This window comes from Aethalodelphis obliquidens, unplaced genomic scaffold (genome assembly GCF_003676395.1).
Source record: "Aethalodelphis obliquidens isolate GAN/ISIS:26980383/991018 unplaced genomic scaffold, ASM367639v1 scaffold36, whole genome shotgun sequence".
NCBI classification, from domain to species: Eukaryota; Metazoa; Chordata; class Mammalia; order Artiodactyla; family Delphinidae; genus Aethalodelphis; species Aethalodelphis obliquidens.
In genome coordinates, this window is record NW_020837980.1 from 16,945,931 (window position 1) to 16,971,682 (window position 25,752).

General features: G+C 34.8%; 1 protein-coding gene across 3 annotated transcripts in view; it reads right to left on the reverse strand.

Annotated features, from left to right (window-relative positions):
* Positions 1-25,752, reverse strand: part of ATF7IP (activating transcription factor 7 interacting protein) — a 127,759-nt gene that overhangs the window by 33,911 nt on the left and 68,096 nt on the right. For all 3 annotated transcript variants that reach the window (XM_027129539.1, XM_027129538.1, XM_027129540.1), the window contains exon 6: positions 15,359-15,424. In XM_027129539.1, coding sequence (XP_026985340.1) covers positions 15,359-15,424 — 66 coding nt within the window. The remainder of the gene's footprint in view (positions 1-15,358; positions 15,425-25,752) is intronic.

Sequence of the window (25,752 nt, forward strand, 5' to 3'; positions counted from 1 at the left end):
AGAAAATATTTGAAGAGATTATAGTTGAAAACTTCCCTAATATGGGAAAGGAAATAGTTAGTCAAGTCCAGGAAGCACAGGGAGTCCCATACAGGATAAATCCAAGGAGAAATACGCCAAGACACATATTAATCAAACTGTCAAAAATTAAATACAAAGAAAACATATTAAAAGCAGCAAGGGAAAAACAAAAAATAACACACAAGGGAATCCCCATAAGGTTAACAGCTGACCTTTCAGCAGAAACTCTGCAAACTAGAAGGGACTGGCAGGACATATTTAAAGTGATGAAAGGGAAAAACCTGCAACCAAGATTACTCTACCCAGCAAGGATCTCATTCAGATTTGATGGAGAAATTAAAACCTTTACAGACAAGCAAAAGCTGAGAGAGTTCAGCACCACTAAACCAGCTTTACAACAACTGCTAAAGGAATTTCTCTAGGCAAGAAAAACAAGAGAAGGAAAAGACCTACAATAACGAACCCAAAACAATTAAGAAAGTGGAAATGGGAACATACATATCGATAATTACCTTAAATGTAAATGGACTAAATGCTCCCACCAAAAGACACAGATTGGCTGAATGGATACAAAAACAAGACCCATATATTTGCTGTCTACAAGAGACCCCACTTCAGACCTAGAGACACATACAGACTGAAAGTGAGGGGATGGAAAAAGATATTTCATGCAAATGGAAACCAAAAGAAAGCTGGAGTAGCAATTCTCGTATCAGACAAAATAGACTTTAAAATAAAGACTATTAGAAGAGACAAAGAAGGACACAACATAATGATCAAGGGATCGATCCAAGAAGAAGATGTAACAATTCTAAATATTTATGCACCCATCTTAGGAGCTCCTCAATACATAAGGCAAATACTAACAGCCATAAAAGGGGAAATCGACAGCGACACATTCATAGTAGGGGAATTCAACACCCCACTTTCACCAATAGATCATCCAAAATGAAAATAAATAAGGAGACACAAGCTTTAAATGATACATTAAACAAGATGGACTTAATTGATATTTATAGGACATTCCATCCAAACACAACAGAATACACATTTTTCTCAAGTGCTCATGGAACATTCTCCAGGATAGATCATATCTTGGGTCACAAATCAAGCCTTGGTAAATTTAAGAAAATTGAAATTGTATCAAGTATCTTTTCCAACCACAATGCTATGAGACTAGATATCAATTACAGGAAAAGATCTGTAAAAAATACAAACACATGGAGGCTAAACAATACAGTACTTAATAACGACGTGATCACTGAAGAAATCAAAGAGGAAATCAAAAAATACCTAGAAACAAATGACAATGGAGACACGACGACCCAAAATCTATGGGATGCAGCAAAAGCAGTTCTAAGAGGGAAGTTTATAGCAATACAATCCTACCTTATGAAACAGGAAACATCTCGAATAAACAACCTAACCCTGCACCTAAAGCAATTAGAGAAAGAAGAACAAAAAAACCCCAAAGTTAGCAGAAGGAAAGAAATCATAAAAACCAGATCAGAAATAAATGAAAAAGAAATGAAGGAAACGATAGCAAAGATCAATAAAACTAAAAGCTGGTTCTTTGAGAAGATAAACAAAATTGATAAACCATTAGCCAGACTCATCAAGAAAAAAAGGGAGAAGACTCAAATTAATAGAATTAGAAATGAAAAAGGAGAAGTAACAACTGACACTGCAGAAATACAAAAGTTCATGAGAGATTACTACAAGCAACTCTATGCCAATAAAATGGACAACCTGGAAGAAATGGACAAATTCTTAGAAATGCACAACCTGCCAAGACTGAATCAGGAAGAAATAGAAAATATGAACAGACCAATCACAAACACTGAAATTGAAACTGTGATTAAAACTCTTCCAATAAACAAAAGCCCAGGACCAGATGGCTTCACAGGCGAATTCTATCAAACATTTAGAGAAGAGCTAACACCTATCTTTCTCAAACTCTTCCAAAATATAGCAGAGGGAGGAACACTCCCAAACTCATTCTATGAGGCCACCATCACCTTGATACCAAAACCAGACAAGGATGTCACAAAGAAAGAAAACTACAGGCCAATATCACTGATGAACATAGATGCAAAAATTCTCAACAAAATACTAGCAAACAGAATCCAACAGCACATTAAATGGATCATACACCATGATCAAGTGGGCTTTATTCCAGGAATGCAAGGATTATTCAATATACGCAAATTAATCAACGTGATACACCATATTAGCAAATTGAAGGAGAAAAACCATATTATCATCTCTATAGATGCAGAGAAAGCTTTTGACAAAATTCAACACCCATTTATGATAAAAACCCTGAAGAAAGTAGGCATTGAGGGAACTTTCCTCAACATAATAAAGGCCATATATGACAAACCCACAGCCAACATCATCCTCAATGGTGAAAAACTGAAAGCATTTCCACTAAGATCAGGAACAAGACAAGGTTGCCCACTCTCACCACTCTTATTCAACATAGTTTTGGAAGTTTTAGCCACCGCAATCAGAGAAGAAAAGGAATCCAAATTGGAAAAGAAGAAGTAAAGCTGTCACTGTTTGCAGATGACATGATACTATACATAGAGAATCCTAAAGATGCTACCAGAAAACTACTAGAGCTAATCAATGAATTTGGTAAAGTAGCAGGATACAAAATTAATGCACAGAAATCTCTGGCATTCCTATACACTAATGATGAAAAATCTGACAGTGTACTCAAGAAAACACTCCCATTTACCATTGCAACAAAAAGAATAAAATATCTAGGAATAAACCTAGCTAAGGAGACAAAAGACCTGTATGCAGAAAATTATAAGACACTAATGAAAGAAATTAAAGATGATACAAATAGATGGAGAGATATACCATGTTCTTGGATTGGAAGAATCAACATTGTGAAAATGACTCTACTACCCAAAGCAATCTACAGATTCAATGCAATCCCTATCAAACTACGACTGGCATTTTTCACAGAACTAGAACAAAAACTTTCACAATTTATATGGAAACACAAAAGACCCTGAATAGCCAAAGCAATCTTGAGAATGAAAAATGGAGCTGGAGGAATCAGGCTCCCTAACTTCAGACTATACTACAAAGCTATAGTAATCAAAACAGTATGGTACTGGCACAAAAACAGAAACATAGATCAATGGAACAGGATAGAAAGCCCAGAGATAAACCCATGCACCTATGGTCACCTTATCTTTGATAAAGGAGGCAGGAATGTACAGTGGAGAAAGGACAGCCTCCTCAATAAGTGGTGCTGGGAAAACTGGACATGTACATGTAAAAGTATGAGATTAGATCACTCTCTAACACCATACACAAAAATAAGCTCAAAATGGATTAAAGACCTAAATATAAGGCCAGAAACTATCAAACTCTTAGAGGAAAACATAGGCAGAACACTCTATGACATAAATCACAGCGAGATTCTTTTTGACCTGCCTCCTAGAGAAATGGAAATAAAAACAAAAATAAACAAATGGGACCTAATGAAACTTTAAAGCTTTTGCACAGCAAAGGAAACCATAAACAAGACCAGAAGACAACCCTCAGATTGGGAGAAAATATTTGCAAATGAAGCAACTGACAAAGGATTAATCTCCAAAATTTACAAGCAGCTCATGCAGCTCAATAACAAAAAACCAAACAACCCAATCCAAAAATAGGCAGAAGACCTAAGTAGACATTTCTCCAAAGAAGATATACAGACTGCCAACTAACACATGAAAGAATGCTCAACATCATTAATCAGTAGAGAAATGCAAATCAAAACTACAATGAGATATTATCTCACACCAGTCAGAATGGCCATCATCAAAAAATCTAGAAACAATAAATGCTGGAGAGGGTGTGGAGAAAAGGGAACCCTCTTGCACTGCTGGTGGGAATGTAAATTGATACAGCCACTGTGGAGAACAGTATGGAGGTTCCTTAAAAAACTACAAATAGAACTACCATATGACCGAGTAATCCCATTACTGGGCATATACCCTGAGATAGCCATAATTCAGAAAGAGTCATGTACCAAAATGTTCATTGCAGCTCTATTCACAATAGCCCAGAGATGGAAACAACCTAAGTGTCCATCATCGGATAAATGGATAAAGAAGATGTGGCACATATGTACAATGTAATATTACTCAGCCATAAAAAGAAACGAAATTGAGCTATTTGTAATGAGGTGGATAGACCTAGAGTCTGTCATACAGAGTGAAGTAAGTCAGAAAGAGAAAGACAAATACCGTATGCTAACACATATGTATGGAATTTAAGAAAAAAAATGTTATGAAGAACCTAGGGGTAAGGCAGGAACAAAGACGCAAACCTACTAGAGAATGGACTTGAGGATATGGGGAGGGGGAAGGGTAAGCTGTGACAAGGAGAGAGAGAGGCATGGACATATATACACTACCAAACGTAAGGTAGATAGCTAGTGGGAAGCAGCCGCATAGCACAGGGAGATCAGCTCAGTGCTTTGTGACCGCCTGGAGAGGTGGGATGGGGAGGGTGGGAGGGAGGGAGACGCAAGAGGGAGGAGATGTGGGAACGTGTGTGTATGTGTGGCTGATTCACTTTGTTGTACAGCAGAGGCTAACACACCATTGTGAAGCAATTATACTCCAATAAAGGTGTAAAAAGAAAAAAAAAAGGAATGGAAGATGACACAGGTGACATAATAATACAGAAACCTAAAAGAATATATGTGATCTATTAGAATTAATAAGTGAATTTAGCAAAAGCATTGAGATACCAGAACAAATTGTATTTTTACATATCATTCAAAAAGAATTTGAAAATGAAACTTTTTAACATGACACTATTTTTAAATGATACTTATACCCAGAAAATGAATACAAAGAAATAAATCTAATCAAAGATGTTCAAAACTCAATATAGAAAGCAAAAAAGCATTACTGAGAGAAACTAAAGATGTAGTTTTGATAATGAAAAGTATCAAAAGTAATGAAAGACTCAGTGTTGCAAAGATGTCAATTTTCCTCCATATTGACCTAAAGATCTCATACAATCCCATTCGAAGTTCTCCTGAAATTTTTTAATGGAAAATGACAAGGTGATTCTAAAATTGATATGAAAATTCAAGGGCTCTACAATAGTCACAGCAATCCTGAAGAACAATGACATTGGTAGAGTGATGGGAAAGTATGATCTTTACATTAAGTATTTCTTGGGTGAATGAGACATCCATATTTTAAAATATGAATCTTAATCTCTATCACATAGGATACACACACACACATACACACACACACACACACACGTTAATTCCAGATAGATTAGATCCAAATGTGGAAGGTAAAAATATAAGGTGCCTAGATGATAGCATAAGACATATCTTTATAACCTTTCTTAAACAGAACACAAAGAGTAATAAGCATTGAAGGAAAGATCATAAAGACTACATTATTCTGTTTATCAAAAGACAACTTTAGGAGTGAAAAGTAGAAGATGTTTGCAAGCCATATATTAGACAAAGGACTTATATTTCACATATATAAAGCACCACTGTAAATCAATAAGAAAAAACAGCAACCGGTTTTATTTTTTTGTATCTTTGTTGGAGTGTGGTTGCTTTGCAGTGTTGTGTTGGATTCTGCTGTGCGGCAAAGTGAGTCAGGTATGCGTATGCATTTGTCCCCATGTCCCCTCCCTCTCGCGTCTCCCTCCCACCCTCCCTGTCCCACCCCTCTAGGTCATCGCGGAGCATCAGGCCGATCTCCCTGTGCTATAGCTTCCCACTAGCCATCCATTTTACATTCAGCAACCAGTTTTAGATAACTGACAAAAGGCATAAAAGAGGACATCCAAATAACTGATAAACTTATGAAATACTGTTGAGCCCTACGTCAAGGACACCCTGTATCAAGGACACAGGACAAAAATTCCAGAATTAACCAAGCCCCCACTGCAACTGTTGCCATGAGCTCTCCTAATCTAAACCAGACAGCCCCCGACTCCGTATTAAGCAAAATAATCACCATGTAGTAACCTCAGAGCATCCTGACAAGAATGACCTAATGCCATCTTGCCAGCAGGAATTTTCTTTGTCCTGAGGCTATAAAAGTTGGCTACTAGCTCACAAAGAGGATCGGCTCTCCCTGATCTATCAGGAGCTCGGCCCGCTGTATTTGCAGCACCCCTCACTAACTCTGCTCTTTGTTCTCAAGAAACCCACTCTTTTCTAAAATACTTCGTTTCTGGAAATTCTTCTTCCAACCCACACTCAGACCATGATAAATACTATTCAACATCATTAGTGAATAGGAAAATTCACTTTAAAACCACAGTGGTATATCATTACACACCATTATATTGGCTATTTGTTGTTGCTGTTCCAAAACAGACAATAGCACGTATTTGTGGGGATACAGAATAATGAAAACTCTCCAGCATTGCTGGTATGGATGCAAACTGTGCAACCACTTTGGAAAAGTTTGTCATTATCCACTCAGTCTGAAGATATGCACATCCTTTGACCCAGCATTTCCACTTCAAGTTATACAGCTCACAGAAATACGTGCTTGTGAGCACCAGACACTTGCACAGATGCTCATGGCACATTATGTGAAATAGCCAGAAACTGAAAACAGTACATATGTCCCTCAACAGCAAACAGGATAAATAAATTGTGTAACATTCAGACTAAAAATGAATTAACTACAGCTATTCAAAACAACACATAAAAATCTGAAAAGCATAATGTTGAAAGACAGAATCCAGGCACAAAAGATTAAAAGCTCTATGAATCCACTGACATAAATCTTATATAAAGACAGAATAGGTTACCTTTCGGGAAAGGGTAATGACTGGGAGAGAGCAATGGGGAAGTTTATAGGGTTGTAATAATGTAGTTTTTAATCTCAGTGATAGTAATATTGGTATGTTTATTTGGTAAAAGTTCATCAAGCTAATATATATTATATATATCTATGTGTGAATACATGTGTATATATGTGTGTATATATGTTATAGTTCATAAATTATGTTCACAAATGCTGTAGGAAAGAAGATTAAATGTTTACTGAAGAAAAAAAAAGAAAGGACATGACAGCAACTTGAAAGCAAATGAAAATATGAAATTCTCTGGTAAAAGTAAATACACAAACAAATGCAGAATCCTGCATTACTGTAAAGTTGGTGCAAAAATCATATAATTCTGGTACAGAATTTAAGTATAAAATATAATTGTAAATCTATGTTAAAGTATACACAATACAGGGCTTCCCTGGTGGCGCAGTGGCGCAGTGGTTGAGAGTCTGCCTGCCAATGCAGGGGACATGGGTTCGTGCCCTGGTCTGGGAAGATCCCACATGCCGCAGGGCGGCTGGGCCCGTGAGCCATGGCCACTGAGCCTGCACGTCCGGAGCCTGTGCTCCGTGGCGGGAGAGGCCATAGCAGTGAGATGCCTGCGTACCGCAAAAAAAAAAAAAAGTATACACAATACAAAAAGATATTATGTATGATATCAATAACATAAAGTAGTGGGAGGAAACATGTGACTGAAGTTGTTACTAGTTTAAAATAGGTGTAAACTTAAGATATTTTATGTAATCCCCATGGTAATGACAGAGAAAATACCTATAGAAGATACACAAAAAAATGAGAAATGAATTAAAGCACTGACACTACTAATTAAGAAAATAAACAAAACACACAGGAAGTAAGAAAAAACTGAAGACAGACAAAACAGCTCCAAGACAAACAGAAAATATTCAACAAAATGGCAATAATAAGTTTGTCCCTACAATAATTACTTTAAATCCAAATGGATTAAATTCTCCATAGAAAGATATACCCTGGCTTAATGGATTCAATAAAACAACAACAAAAACAAAAAAAACCAAGATCCTGCTATCAACAAGAGGAACACTTTAGGTCTAAAGACACAAATAGGCTGAAAGTAAAAGTAAGGAAAAAGATATTCCATTCAAATGGTAAGCAAAACAAAGTAGAGGGGACCATACGTATTTAAGACAAAATGCATTTGAAATCAAAAACTATTACAAGAGACAAAGAAGGACACTACATAATGAAAAGTCAACTGACCAGATATAACATTTATACATATATATGGACATATCATCTATGCCTCCAAATATAGTATGTAAAAATTGGTTTTTTTTTTACAGAAAACCAGAAACACCATAATAGTAGGAGTCTTCAGAACATCACTTTATATAATGGATAGATGTTCCAGACAGAAAATCAGTAAGGAATCCCTAGAAATGAACAAGACTAAAGATCAAACAGACAAATGTAGAAATTTTCACCCAACACACATTCTTCTCAAGCACACACAGAACTTTCTCCAGTATAGATCATGTATTAGGTCACAAAACAAGCCCGAACACATTTAAAACAATGAAAACCATACCAAATATCTTTGTGAATCACAATGGAATAAAACTTGAAATCAACATCATAAGGAAAATGGAAAAAAGTCACAAATATGTGGAAAACTTTTAAAAATCCAGTGAGTAAAATAAGAAATCACAATGGATACTAGAGAATATCTGAGATATATATAAACAAAAACACAACATACTAAATTTATGGGAAAATTCATGCAGCAAAAGTAGTACTAAGAGAAAAGTTTGTGGTCGTAAATGCTTACAAAAAAAAAAAAAACAACAACAACCCTCAAATCAACGGCCTAACTTTACACCTCAAGGAACTAGAAAAGAAAAAAACAAACTAAACTCCAAGTTATAAGAAGGAAGGAAACAATAAAGATTACAGCAGAAATAAATGACATAGACAATATAAAATCAATAGAAAAAAAATTTTAATTGGTAATACCTTATCTAGATTACCTAAGAAAAAAGAAAGAAGGCATAAATAAACAAAATCGTATATGAAACAGGAGGCATTATAACTGATGTCACGGAAAGAGAAGGATCATAAGACACCACTGTGGCAACAAACTGGATAATCTAGAAGAAATGGATAACTTCCTAGAAATATGCAACCTACTAAGACCGAATCAAGAAGAAATTAACTTGAACAGACCTAAACAAGTACAGAGATTGAATCAGTAATCAAAAACATCCTAACAACCAAAAAAGTCAAGTACCAGATGGCTTCACTGGAGAATTTACCAGTTAAAGAAAATCAACAACAGCCCTTCTCAACTCTTCCAAAAAACTGAAGTGGAGGGAACACTCCCAAACTCAGTTTATGAAGCCCACATCATCCAGATACCAAAGCCAAAGACACCAAAATAAAAGAAAATTACAGGCTAATATCCCTGATAAACATATATACAAAAATTCTCAACAAAATGCTAGCATATAAAATTCATCAGCACATTAAAAAGAATTACACAACATGGCAAAGTAGGATTTATCCCTGGAATACAAGGATAGCTCAACATATGAAAAACAATCAACGTAATACTCTACATTAAAAGAATAAAGGGAAAAAAACCCACATGATTTTCTCAATTGTTGCAGAAAAAGCATTTGACAAAATTCAACACCTTCTCATGATAAAAACACTCGACAAGTTAGGAAACTCCCTCAATATTAAAAAGACCATATGTCAAAAGCCCATAGCTAATATCATACTCAATGGTGAATAACTGAAAGCTTTCCCTCTAAGATAAGGAACAAGGTAAGTTTGCATGCTCTCACCAATTTCTTCAGCATGGCACTGGAAGGGCCTCACAAGAGCAATTAAGCAAGAAAAATAAATAAAAGGCAGCCAAATCGAAAGGAGTAAAAGTATCACTGTTCACAGATGACATCTTATATTTAGATAACCCTAAAGAAGCCACACACACACGAAAAAGTCTGAACTAATAAATGAATTCAGCAATGCTACAGGATAGAAAATCAACACGAAAAATCACTTACATGTGGAATGTAAAAGCTAAGATAAATTATTGAATATAACAAAAAAGAAACAGACTCATAGATATAGAGAACAAACTAGTGGATACCAGTGAGGAGAGGAAGTGGGAGAGGGGCAAGATAGGGATAGGAGATTAAAAGGCACAAACTATTATGTATAAAATAAATAAGCTACAAGGATATACTGTACAGCTCAGGGAATATAGCCAATATTTCGTAACAACTATAAAGGGAGTATAACTTTTAAAAACTGTGAATCACTATGTTGTACACCTGAGAGTTATATAATATTGTAAATCAACTATACCTCAACAACAAAAAAGAAATCCAATGTACATCTATATACAAATAATGAGCAATCTGAGAAAGAAATTAAGACAATAATCCCATTACAATATCACTAGAAAGAATAAAATATTTAGGAGCAAACTTAACCAAGACAGTAAAAGACCTTTACACTGAAAACTACAAAACCTTGTTGAAAGAAATAAAAGACACAAATAAACGGAAAGACATATTCATGGGGATTGAAAGACTTAATATTGTTAAAATGTCCATCCTATCCAAAGTGGTCAAAACTTTCAATGCAATGCCAACCAAAATCCCTGTCATTTTTTGCAGAAGTAGGAAAAAGCATCCTAAAATTCATATGGAATCTCAAGAAACCCTGAATTGCCAAAACAATCTGAAAAAAGAACAACGCTGAAGGCTTCATACCTTCTGATTTTAAAAGGCTACAGTAATCAAAACAGTTCGGTGCTGGAATATAGACAGACACATAAACCTGTGAAACAGAATAGAGATCCCAGAAATAAACTCTTATGTATACACTCAAATGATGTTCTACAAGGGTGCCAAGGCTACACAATGGGGAAATGACAGTCTTTTAACAAATGGTGTGAAAACTGGATATCCAAATGCAAACGAATTAAGTTAGACCATTAAACCATATACAAGAATTTACTCCAAATGGATTAGAGACCTAAATGTAAAACCTAAAACTATGAAATTCCTAACAGAAAGCACAGGGGGAAGCTTCATGACATTGGACTTGGCAACGATTTCTTGGATCAAAGCAAAGGCAACAAAAGCATGAAAAGACAAAGAAGATTACATCAAACCAAATTTTCTGCACATGAAAGGAAACAATCAACAGAGTGAAAAGGAAACCTATGGAATGGGAGAAAATAACTGCAAATCATGTATCTGGTAAGGCGTTAATGTCCAGAACATATAAAGAACTCCTACAACTTAACAACTAAAATACAAGTAACCAGATTTTAAATGGCTAAAGGCCCTGAATAAACATTTCTCCAAAGAAAATATGCAAAATGACCAACAAGCATATGAAAAGATGCTCAGCATCACTAATCAGAGAAATACAAATCAAAACCACATTGAGATACAGCCTCGCATCCATTAGGGTGGTCACTAACACAAAACAGAAAAAAAGCAAGTGCTGACAAGAATGTACAGAAATGGGAACCCTTGTGTCCTGCTGATAGGAATGTAAAATGGTGTGGCTGCTAAAGAAGAGTGGAGGCTCCTCAAAAAACTAGTCACAGAATTACCATATGCCCCAGCAAGTTCACTTCTGGGTATATACATCCAAGACTTTGATCTCCAAGAAGTCAAAGAGGTCACACCAATGTTCACTGCAGCATTATTCATAAGAGCCAGGAGTTGAAAGCAGCCCAAATATCCATCAATACATAAATGGATAAAGAAAATGTGGTATATACATACAATGGAGTATTATTCAGCCTTAAAAAAGGAAATCCTGTCACATGCTGTAACACAGATGAACCTTGAGGACATAACGTTTTGTGAAATAAGGTAGTCACAAAACAACAAATACTGTATGACTGCACTTATGAGATATCTAGAGTAGTCAAAATCATGGAAACAAAGTAGAACAATAGTTTCCAGGGGTTAAAAGGGAGGGGAAATGGGTTCTATGGGTACAGTTTCAGTTTTGCAAGATGAAAAATTTCTAGAGATCTGTTACACAACAATGTTAACAAAGGTAACACTACTGAGTTTTAGAATTTAAAATGGTAAATTTTGGACTTCCCTGGTGGCGCAGTGGTTGGGAGTCCACCTGCCGATGCAGGGTACGCGGGTTTGTGCCCTGGTCCAGAAGGATCCCATGTGCTGCGGAGCGGCTGGGCCCGTGAGCCATGGCCGCTGAGCCTGCGCGTCCGGAGCCTGTGCTCCGCAACGGGAGAGGCCGCAGCAGTGAGGGGCCCACGTACCACAAAAATAAAAAAAAAAGAACAACAACCGAAAAAAAAGGTAAATTTTATGTTAACTATTTCTATCATAATTAAAGTAAAAAGAATTTAAAATATTTTTTAATAAAAAATTGAAATGTAGGATTTAGATTCAATCTAAAATTTGTTTGAGAATCAATTATGTCATTGATTTTCATAGATAAAGGATGAAAAATATCTTGATATTTATTTTGCAGTAAAAAACTAGAAAGGATGAAAGTTAAAGGTATCAGTCATAGAGGAGTAAAATAGATTAGATTATGCGTGTGGTCTTAATAGCAAACTGCCTATGAGGATTTTCTATTCTTTCCGAAATTAATAGAAAATGTTTTAAGACAAACCTGAATAGTGGGGTTCACTATTAACTGGTTAATATCAAAGGACCAAGGAACAAATCTAAATAGAAGAAAAGCATCTGAAGTGCCATTGTTTGTTTAGTTATTTTCAGGATAAAGTTCTAAACATTCTTTCTACATGTCTTATTTTTAAAACAGCAAGACACAGATGTAAAAGTACAGTGGATACCATAATTAAAGGGAATTAAACACGAAAGAACAAAATCTTTGAAATTTCTACACATCTCTCTCACAAGAAGAAAACATTAACAAGAATGAGTTAGAAAGATGTCCAAGTTTTGAAATTTAAAATTGGCCTTGTTCACAAACTAAAGAAGGAAGGAACAAAATTTGAAAAACTGAATACTACACCTTAACATTTCCTTCAAGTGCCACATATACTAACTGTGCAAATTAATCTTTTCCAATCTTTAGGAATTACACAGTATTTGTCCTTGTTTCCATACCAGTTGTAGCCCTTCAAGACAAACTTTTCATGGATTGTAATATTTTCATTTTTATTCCTTAAGGTCTCTGCCTGTCTTCTTTAACTAAACAAACAAGACTTGGAAAGTAGATTTGAGAACAAATTTGATATGCATAAACACTGGAAAAGTACACGGTGGGCAGCACTGCTTAGTTCAGACACAGGATGAAAGGAAAAAATGGAAATTCATATTGCACAAAACAATGGAAAAATTTCAAACTCCTATATTTGGTTGATGCATAGCAAATAAAGGTTAAACAAAGATTTATACCAATTTTCTAATATAAGAAATAAAACAGCTTAGTTTTTATACTGTGACAAAAAAACAAAGCTGAGAAAGTGGAGTTTAAAATCAGAGAATTAATTACATCATCGAAGAGGACCATAATTAAAAAATCTTTGGCTGTGGCCAAATGAGGGTTTGATGAGAATAGCCTGTGTAAACAAAGATAAAAACTATCAGTTGGGCTTCCCTGGTGGCGCAGTGGTTGAGCGTCCGCCTGTCGATGCAGGGGACACGGGTTCGTGCCCCGGTCCGGGAAGATCCCACATGCCGCGGAGCGGCTGCGCCCGTGAGCCATGGCTGCTGAGCCTGCGCGTCCGGAGCCTGTGCTCCGCAACGGGAGAGGCCACAGCAGTGAGAGGCCCGTGTACGGCAAAAAAAAAAAAAAAAAAAAAAACCAATAGAAGAGAGATAAACCCATGCACGTATGGTCACCTTATCTTTGATAAAGGAGGCAAGAATATACAATGGAGAAGAGACAGCCTCTTCAATAAGTGGTGCTGGGAAAAAAAAAAAAAGAATACAGAGATGCAGAACAGATTAGTAGTTGCCAGGGTACAGGGAGTGAGGGTAGGGTTAAAGCAAGGTTGAAACTGTAAAAGAACAGCATGAGGGAGTCCCTTTATGGTGAGGGAACAGTTCTGTATCTTGACGGTGGTGGCAGGTTATATAAATCTATACATGAGATCAAACTGCGTAGAAACACACACACACACAATTAATTCGTGTAAAAACTGGTGGAAACTGGTATGGTCTACAAAACTATTTAATAGAATTGTAACAATTTCTTGGTTTTGATATTGTACTACAATTATAGAAGATTTCACCATTGGGGGAAGCTGAGTGAAGGGTTCATAGGAGTCTACGTATTATTGCTGCAACTTCCTATGTATCTATCATTATTTCAAAGTAAATTTTGTTTTAAAAAGTCAAGTAAAGAAGATATGAAAATGATTCAAGACAGAAAAATCCTACAGTAATAATGACTACTACTGAAATAATTATTATTGGCAATTACTATGTCCCAGGCAATGAAGATATCAAGACACAAAGAAATGTAACTTGCTCAAATGATTAAAAAAAAGAAAAGAGGAGGAAAAGAAAGAAATTGAACTAAAAACAATAGTGCAATGTACAAGTGCTATACTAAAAATACATATTACTGAATAACTAAGGAAACAACAAAAGCAAAAGTGTGGCTACAGACTAGTTTGTGTGCTATGCTATGACACTTGGACTAAACTACATGGGGGAAAAAAGGAAGAGAACCAGGCTACTTGAGGCAGTGTATACTAAAACATTTTGGAGGAAATAATAGTCTAGACTAGGATACTGGCAAATGCAGGCATACCTTGTTTTACTGCACGTCGCAGATACTGCATTTTTTATAAATTGAAGGTTTATGCCAACGTGCATCAAGCAAGTCTATAGGCACCATTTTTCCAACAGTATTTCCTCACTTTGCATCTCTGTGTCACATTTTTTGGTAATTCTTGCAATATTTCAATATTTTATATTATTATTATATTGCTATGGTGATCTGTGATCAGTGATCTTTGACATTACTCTCATTGTTTTTTATTTCTTAATTAGGTATGCACATTGTCTTTTTAGACACAATGCCATTGCTCACTTAATAGACTATAGTGTAGCGTAAACATAACTTCTTTTTAACGAAAAAATTTTTTACAAATTTGTGACTCGCTTTATTGCAATAATCGCTTTACTGCAGTGATCTGAAACTGAACCTGCAATATCTCCAAGGCATGCCTGTATGTAAAAAGAGAAACAAGGTAAGGCAAATCCCCAAAACACAATTTTAAAGATGGATAGAAAATACAATTTCAAGAATGCCTTATATAAATAGATTAATATGTACTGATGTATGAAAACAGTGAGGATTAGAAACGGTTAATAATTAGTTCTAGAGTAGCAGCTCTGGAAACAACATGCAGGAAGTGCACAGTATGAAAGCAAATTTCCGACCTGTAATAAAGAGTTTCCTCCTAAATCAGCACTTCCTAATATTACCACTTAAGGCTAAATATTAATTATGCAAGAATAGAAATTCTTACTTCTTGTCTTTTCTTAAGATCTTCTTTGGCTGCTCCAAAGCGTTTGGTTAACCTGGCTATCTTGGCCTAAAAAGAGCAAAAATGAGACGGAAATCAAATGGCATTATAGTATTAAAAAGAAACCCATGCATACATAACAAGAAACCCACAGGTAATAGGATCCTCAGAAGATAGCTAACAGCAAAGGAAATAAGGCAAGTTGACTGTAAAACATATATCTGAAAAATACAGAAAATCATAACAAAAACGTAAACACTCTTAATTTTGTAAGATTGGCTTTTTTCCTCCTTGAACTGTGGTTGTTTGCTCACAAACCAGTATATTTCTGAATATGTGTGCTTGCGTTTGTTATTTTTTAACACAGTTGTAACCACACTTACTTTTCTCACTGAGAAGTGTATAGTAAGCATATCTATAAATCCCTTATTGATAGTACATATGAGTATATGTATGATATATTGAATCATTAGTTATACAGTCTCTTTCCTACTGGATGTGTTCAGTTGTTTCTTAACTAACTGCTGTAGTCAAATAACATGCAATTAATAATTTTGTTCTTTCAGATTACTTACTTAAGCTACATTCACAGAGGTGGAATTCCTGAGACAGAGTGTATTTTTAAGGCTCTTACCTAAATGCTTTCCAGACAGGCTTTGTTAATTTACACTTTCAATAGCAATGTATATAAATGTTCACATGATATTACTCTTTGAAGTATTTAATTTCATATTGTGTTAACCTTTAAAAAACTGACAAAAATGTTACCTTCTTAGTGTTAACATTTGTCAGTGAGATTATTTTATTAATCATTTGTACTGCTTATTAAACACTGCCTGATCACATATTTTGCCCACATACATATTCATAAAAATTTAATACCAGAGGCAGAAAGGAAAAAAATAGAAAAATTACCCCATCACCACATGAATATTTTCTTTGTATTTATTTCCTTTAAGTCTTTTACCAAGGCATTGCTATGATACTCAATTGTTTTTCTTGTGGCTGTTGCTGTCATTTTACGATAAATATATTTTTAAGAATTTTAAACTTCTGAGTGCGTTCATGAGGCCTGCCTAAGGAAGTGCTCTTCCAGATAATTTCAATTAGCCAATACAATCATATCATAAAAAGAAAATATTATTTACTTTTAAACCCTTTTTTCCCAAAATAGTCACTTCTAAAGAAGACCCCAAAACTTAAGAAGTATTCAAGTCCACCAATATGGGCTAGGCAATCAATTACCTATGACTCCCAAGGTGAAGATTTTCCTCAGGACTTAATTATTTATGCATATTATTAACACCCAAGGACATGTACAGCACATTTTTTTAAATTCTTAATATGGATTTACCTTCCTGTAACTAAAATATTTCAAGTAATTTTTTCAAGAAAGGTATATGAGAAAGTGTTTTCTGTACTCCAACTTATACAAGAATGTCTTTCATTTTTTCTTTTGGCAGGCTATCTAGTAGGTATTCTATAAATTGCATAATATGTATACTATTATTATTTGCCCTTAAAAATGAAAGCAAATTTAAAACATTATTTTGTATATGTTATATATGGGGAAAGGTCTAGAAGAATAAACACCAAAGCTAACGGTGGTTACCTCTAGAGGCTATGATTGGCAGGCAGTGTAAAGAGAGCTTCAATTTCATGTCATATACATCTATAGTATATTCAAATATTTCTTAAAAAAATTTTTTTATCACTTCAAAATTTAAACTACTGGCAGAGGAAAAAAATAACAAAATTTAGACACAGACATGCTTTCTTCTGCCATTTAATATCATAAAAAAGAAATCAAAGAGCAGACTTTTTGTGTTGTTTTAATCTAGGGAAACTACAATTTTTTAATTATAATTCAAAATATCTGTCATAATATATCTAAGATTGGGTCTCTTTTTCTGGCAAGTATTCTGTGAAATCTTTTAAAAAACTCTATAAACAAGTCATTTTTTTAGTGAAGGAGGTAATATTCTATTACTATATCTTTGATTACTACTACTATTTCATTTGCTCTTGGTTTCTTAGGCATATCTATCATTTCTTGTATAATGGCACAATGGTACCTGTTTAAATAAAAGTTGCATAAATTGTTGGGATTCAGACACACTGGGGCCTTGTTTAGCAAACTACGCAAACCAAGAATTTCTTTGTTATTTACCAAGGAATATCTCAGGAAATAATTCTGTGTGGGGAAAAAAAAAAAGTAATCGTATATCGTTTGCCTAATAACAAATGTTAGCACTCAAAAACGCTAGTGAATAAACAGACACGTGGTATTCATTACTCAAAATTCTCTCGTGGATTAGGCAGCCACAGATTTACTCATTGAGGGAGGCGAGTGGGAGGAGAGACTGAAAGAAAAAACTGAAAAAGCTATTTTCAGTTAAAACTACTTAAAATGGCATTTTATAAATCATAACCAATGGAACATTGGATTCCAGAGTGTGTTGACAGTTTTTCCATTAAAAAATCCAGTTGAAATATTGAGTATCCTGAATTTGCATAGTGATTTGAGAGGAATCAAGTCTTCCTATCCAGGAAATGGTAGATCACTGTTGACTCATGCTTTCTTTTTCTGTCCGTTTTCTTCATAATGGTCTTGAAATTTTGTTTTTCAGTTTATTCTTAAGTATTTTCTTATTTTTAAATGTCTACCATATGTGAAACCGTTTTCTCATTACAATTTCCCACTGGTTGTTCCTGATGTACAGCAAGGCTACTAGAAAATGTTTTCCTTTTATCAGTTAGTTGCTAAGCATTACAGTTTATCATTTACCATTATTACTCCTCATGTCTTTTTCCTGTTTTATTTTATTGCCCTGTCACCAAAGTTCTAAATAGCAGCACAGATAAGGCATCCTTGTCCTATTCTCAACTCTAGTGGAAATATTTCCAAAGATCCACTATTAAATATGATATTTATAACAGGTTTCTGATCATCTTTATGAGATTTAAGGTACTTCCCTCCTATTTTTTCCAACACCTGGTCAGTTTTAGCAAATCCTCCTTGTTTGGTATCTACTGAGATGATCACACAATTTACATCCTTCTTCTGTTAGTACAGTGAAATATAATGGTTAATATTGAACCAGCCTTACATTCATGAGAGAAACCAATGCTGGAAAATAAAACTGGCCTATATTTGTTCTTTTCTAACGCCACAGAATTCCACAGTTGGGTGTGCTTCATAAAATGAGGCCTCATCTTTTCCTATACTCTGGAAGTGTTTATATGAGAAGTGAATTACCTGTTCCTCAAATGTTTGTCAGAATTTTCTGGCAAGGCTTTTGGGGCCTAATGATTTCTTCAGAAACAGATCTTTCACTACAAGTGACTACAATTTTAACAGAGTTCCTCATAATTTTCAGCTTTCTACTTTCTTCTTAGATAAAATGGACTTCATAGGTATAAGGTTGTATATAATAATGTTCTCTTAACTTAAAGAATCTCCTCTAGATCTTTATTTCTTGCCTTTTTGAATCCTTATACAGTTTATTTGTACTTTTCTTTGTAGATCAAAAATGTATCTACTTTTAAGGCTTTTCAATAAGCTTTTGTCTTTATTGCTCAATCTTCAAAAAGGGTCGGCGTTTTTGCTATTTCTATTAACTCCTTCCTCCTTCTCTGGGTTTTAGTTTGTTATTGCTATTTTTCCCTAGCAAAGGAGATGCACATATAATGCTTTTTTATTTTTCTGTTTGTTAGTAATAAATTAAAGTTATAAATTTCCTTTTGAATACTGCATCAGCTTTAACTTACAAGTTTTAATATGCAATGTATTATTATAGTTCTGACCTAAAGAGTTGAGAATGTCCATTTTTAAATTCCTCTTTGTAATTACCTGGAAGTATGTTTTGGGGGAAGGTACCATCTGGGAGAGGAGAAAAGCTAAATATCTGTCGATAATTTCTAATTTTACTACATAGTTACTACTGAATCCACAACAAATGATGGTGGTTAGCATTTTAAGATGCTCTTAGAAATCACTACATTTCTAATGTGACAATGCATTAAAGATATATAAACCTAAAAATTATATGTTTTCCTACTTAAAAAATAATAAAACTCGTGGACATAACTGTTTGGATTTACCTTACAATTTGACATCTCTGAAAAAATGAAAATACATAAAACTTTTTCAAGATTCAGAAAGCAACAATCCCTAAACTAACACAGAAAATAATTATGTAATGAATTCTCCATATATTCCAATGTTGACAATTTTTTCAGCTCTTATAAAATATGTTTAGTACACAGAAAATAAGCTAATAATTACAAACAGGCTTTATGGACAAAAGTCATAATACACAGTGAACTATTATTTAAAACTTAAAAATGACTTTAATCAAGAACTAGTCCATTGAAAAAATACATAAGAATGGCAACTAATTTGAAAATCCATAAAAATCTAACTTCCTTTATCTATAGAGAAATTTATACATTAAAAATTATAGCAGAATGGAGACCTTCATGAGTTCCTTCTAGAGGTAAAGTCCACATTACTCAATTCTATCCTCTTACCACAGTTTTTAATGTATGGTAAATTTTTATACTTATGGCAAAGGATCACAAGTCCTTTAAAAGTCTATATTTTTGTAACTGCAGAGTTAAAAAAAAGAAGAAGCCACTAATACTAAAATTAATAATATTAAATTATGTATTCCTTAAAGCAAAATACCTACTAAGCCACGGGTGATTATTTGCTTTCAATTGTGTTTTGACTTTGAATGCTATAAAACTTATACTGGATTCTGCCAAAGGAAGTCAGGTATAATAAACGAATATATATGCATATCAGGAAGATGTACTCATCTACTGCTATGATATGAGATACAGAAGTACTATATACACACTGCAATATTTTCAAACAGTTTACTGTCAGCTCTACCTAAAAATAGTAAATTATTTAATAAAATACACAGTTATCTGCTGAAGCATATGATAAAGTAGGCTTTAAGTTGAAGAACTTGAAAACAATAATTATTAAAATATTGAAAGAGTAAGTGACATCACCAAAAATGCCTGAGTGGAAATTCAGGGCTGTCTCTTCCCCAAAGCAACTAATTAGCTTGCAAGCATTGTTGGAATCTATTCAAAAACTTACAATAGCTAAGGGAAGACTTAGGGAATAATAAAGCTGCACTTTGCAGTATGACAGCACTGAGGTCTTTTAAAATTGTCCTTTATGATTCCCCACACCCAGATCAGCAGCAGCTATAAGGATGACAGCTGGGATACCTGAAGCAAGTTATGAGTGCCACAGGAAGCAATATGCACCTTATTTTCTCTAGTAACTCCCTCAAGAACCAGCACAAAGGCTGGCCTTTGATTCACCCAAGTCTGAGTAATTCCCAAGGCTGGGGCAGCATTCCAGACAGATTTTCCCAAAAAGATTTAAAGGTGCTGGTATTGGCACAGCAGCTTGAGGCATAGAACAATTTGGACAAAGAATATAAAGAAAAGCCTGGGATAGAAAAGGGCAGAAAAAAGACACACAGCAAAAGGGGGCTTTAAAAGCTCTCACCCATGTCAGGAAATTGAGAAGAATATCTGAATGCCCAGGGCAGAAAGCATGCTCAGAAATGGGCTGAAAAGACCCTAAGCTTTCACCTCTGACTGGCTTTCAGAGTCTGTGCAAGCAGGAAGAGAAGGATAAGGCAAGTCTGATAAAGCAGGTTGTAAATGGCCTAGATTAAGTGTGGAAGGAGTGCTCCAAAACAGGCAATCTGCTAAGACCTGGGAGAGTAATTTTTTTCCTTCTTTAAGCTCCAGGCATTTAAGGTAACTGTCAAAACACAAGCTGACCACTAAGCTAATAAAACACAGACTTTAGTGGTCACACACAATTATGAATACATACTTTCCAAAAATAGTTGAGAAAACTCACTAAGCAAGCAAACAACAAACCACAACAAGCAGCAACAACAAACCCTGGACAGGACAGGAAAACCTGATTTTCTGAACTGCCACATTACAATATTTAAAATATCCAGTTCTCAACAGTAACAACAAAAAAAATTAGGAGGTATACAAAGAAATAAGTATGGTTTATTCACAGAAAAAAAAAGAATTAACAGAAATATAGCTCAGGCATAGGACTTACTAGACAAAGACTTTAAACAGATGGTTTTAAATCTATTCAAAGAGCTAAAGGACACAACAGAAAAAGAACTTTAAAAAAAAAAAAAGGAAAATAATGTCTCACCAAATAGAGAATATCAATAAAGAGACAGACATTATATAAAGAAAACAAATATAAATTCTGGAGCTGAAAGTATAATAACTGAAATTAAGAAATTCACCAGAGAGGTTCAACAGATTTGAGCAGGACAGGGCTGTAAAGGAACAGTTTTGTATACTATTGAAGATAAGTAGGTATTAATTCAAGATGTTAAGTGTAATCCCCAGAGTAATCACTAAGGAAAAAGCTAAAAAATTTACAGAAAGAGAAAGACAAAAGGAATCAAAATGGTTCACTAGAAAAAAATCAATCACAGAAGGCGGCAGTAATGTAGGAATTAAGGGGAAAAAAGGTGGAAGACAAATAAAATGGCAGGAGTAAGTCTTTCCTTATCAGTAACTAATTTAAATGTAAACAGACAAAAACTCTCCAATTAAAAGGCAGAGACTGGCAAAGTGGGTAATAAATCATGACCCAACTCTATGCTGTCTACAAGATTTCATCAAAATTTGAAACTTCTGTGCATTAAAGGACATTATCAAAAAAGGAAAGTGAAAAGAAAACTTACACAGTGGGTAAGAATATCAATAGTTATAAATCGTGTATTTCTAAGTGTTCAGTATCCAAAATATGTAAAGAACTCTTACAGCTCAACAACAGAAGGGCAAAACAAACAAAACAAAAAGAACTTGAATAAATATTTCTCTAAAGAAGATATGCACATGTTCAACAAACACAGGAAAAGATGTTCAACATCATTAGCCATTAGGAAAATGCAAACCAAAACCACAATAAAATATCACTTCACACCATTAGGATGTTATAATAATAATTTTTAAAATACACAGTAACAAGTGTTGGCAAGGATGTGTAGAAATGGAACCCTCACATTGCTGGTGGGGAGTAAAATATAAAATGGAGTAGCTGATCTGGGAAAAAGTTGAATGTTCTTCAATAAATTAAACAAAGAATTACCATATGACCCACAATTCCATTCCTAGGTATATGCCCAAAAGATTTGAAAACAGGTATTCAAACAAATACTTGTATATGAATGTTCACAGCAGCATTATTTACAATATCCAAAAGCTGGAAACAACCCAAATGCCCATCAAATGTTCATCAGCCAAAGAATACATAAACAAAATGTGTGTGCATGTGTGTACACACACGTTGACATCTTGAATTAATTCCTACTTATTTTCAATAGTACAGAAATATAAATATTACTTAGCTATGAAAAGGAATGTAGTATTGATACATGCTTCAACATATATGAACCTTAAAAACATTATGCTAAGAAAAACAGGCCAGACACCAAAAGACACATATTGTATAATTCTGTTCATATGAAATATGCAGCACAGGTAACTCAGTAGAGACAGAGAGCAGATTCATGCTTCCCGAGGGTTAGGGGGAGGGGGAAATGAGAAGTGACTGTTCAGTGGGTACAAGGTCTTCTCCTGGATTGATGAAAATGTTTTGGAACCAGATAGAGATGATGAACATACAACAGTGTGTATGTACTAAATGCCACTGAAGTGTAAACTTTAAAATGATTGTTACCTGAATTTTACTTCCATAAACAAAGAAAGAGATGGGAACTAAATTGGGCTGAGTAAAATTTAAATAAATGGCATGGTAAGGGCAGATCATAAATGAACGGGAGAAGCAATATGAAGTCAGAGGCCTGAAATAAAAATACTATGGACATTAATACTCTGTAGGACAGTGAAGCAACTGGTGGGTATTAGGAAAAGTAGATCAAAATCTAGGAGATCCAAATTACAAACTGAAGAATGAATACAGGTTTAAACTGGTACACAGTTGAGCAAACTGGACTATACAGAAGAGAATGAACAAGAAGTATTTTAGAAAGATGAGTACAATCCTTGAGAAGGACCAGCAAAGACTTAAAAAAGCAGTACCAAAGTGGTCATGTAAAAGGTTGTTACTATAATCAAGAAATTGGGTAATGATGGCCTTGCAGATAGAAGCAAAAGATAGACTTTTATAAGAAACAAAAATAGTTGTAATTTGGCAACCCACTGTGTATATGTGAAGTGATACAGAGGAATCAGTTTCCAAGAACTAAAAAATTGTGAATAACAGGAACAATGGGAAGATATTCCTTGAAGATTTTTCTAAGAATTCAAGAATTGTGAGTAAGAGGAACAATGTGAAGGGGGACTTATTTGTGGAGAAGATGATTGGTTTGATGTTGGAAAGATTCTGAGGCTACAAAGAAATATCCAAGTGCAAAGGTTTATTAAATGTTAGATGCAGACTTGCATCTTAAGCAAGACTATAAGACTATAAGAGTCAAAATCTCAGGTTCTAGAAACACAAAACCATAGATGCAGCCACGGGAGTGATAACAAACAACGAATGAAATTACTTTCTTAAATCTTCAGACATTTTCAATTTCTCATTCAAAATTCTTAACAGTACTAGTAAAATAAAGTTTAATGATGAGACAATCCAACACTATATAAGGACCTGCTAAAGGTAAGAAACAGGACTAGTGGTGTCCTAAATGATACATTACAAAATTATTAATAATAAAGTATTTGTAGTAAAGTCTCACTGTAAACAAAACTAACAATATGAAACTAGAAAAGTAACTTGTAGGCTGCCAAATATAATACCTAAATTCTAGTCACATTTGGTTGCAATTTGCTTTTAACTGTGAAGAAGTGACTTTATTTTCACAGACCACTTCTCCCTCATTTGTAAAAAAGGCTCTATAAGTGGTTTGCAAGTCAGCGTCTGAGACTATGCTTATATAGAATGAATGTACTGATAAAATTTTCCAGTTTCTTAGTCTTGGAATAAAATGAATTACTGCACCATGGTACCGTGTGCTCATTTCAACTGATTAGAAGCTCTAGCAGTACACGTTAACATACAGATGTATTTAATAAAAAATTAAAAGTAGTAATTATTAATAAATATAGATTAACAAGCTAATATCTTTAAAAAATACGATTCATGGGAGAAGTAGATAGAAATAAAAAGAATCACAGCAAATATTATTTAGTACTCATGACATTTGAGATGATGCCAGCCTTTCTTCACTGAATGAAGAAATGTTTAAGATGCACTAAGTCAGATTATTTCTGAAGCTCTGCTATGGGTTGAACTATGTATCTCAAAAGTATATGAAACTCTGAACCCCAAGTATCTCAGAACATGACCTTATTTGGAAAGAGGGTCATCACAGAGGTAATTACAGCTGACTCTTGAACAACATAGATTTGAACTGTGTGGGTCCAATTATACATGGATTTTTTTTCAATCAATATAGTACCTATATTTTCACTTTACAGATCTTTAAATTAAGTGTGGGGAAAAGTTTGTGTTCAATTAGAGATCAACAGATGTGAAATCAAAAGAATTAGGGCTTGAGTTCCGATTCTATCTGAAGTGTTTCAGCTACTGCCTGGGGTGAGTCATTTATCAACTCCTTCATTTTTTTTTTTTTTTTGCGGTATGCGGGCCTCTCACTGTTGTGGCCTCTCCTGTTGCGGAGCACAGGCTCCGGACGTGCAGGCTCAGCAGCCATGGCTCACGGACCCAGCCGCTGCGCAGCATGTGGGATCTTCCTGGACCGGGACACGAACCCGTGTCCCCTGCATCGGCAGGCGGACCCTCAACCACTGCGCCACCAGGGAAGCCCAACTCCTTCATTTTTTGAAGCAGATACCAGTGTACAGATTTTCAACTGCAGCGGGTGGGGACAGCACCTCTAACCTTCACATTGTTCAAGAGTCAACTGTAGTTAAGATGAGGTCATACTGGAATAGGGTGGGTCCTAATCCAATATGACTAGTATCCTTGTAAAAAGGGAAAATTTGGAAACAGACAAACATACAGAGAGAGCACCATGTGAAGATGAAGTCAGAAATCAGGGTGATACTTCTACAAGACAAGGAATGCCAAAGACTGTCAGTAAACCATCTATAGCTAGAGTAGACATAAGGAACAGATTCTTCCTCACGGCCCTCAGAACCAGTCCTGACGACAGCTTAATCTTGGACTTCCAGCCTCCAAAACTATGAGACAATACATTTCTGTTGTTTAAGGCATCCAGTTTATGGTACTTTTTGTTAATGGTAGCCCTAGCAAACTAATAGAGGCTCCTTTTATTTCTAATACTTAAAAGTTAAATATACTTTATTGTCAACTTCAAAAACATATCCCA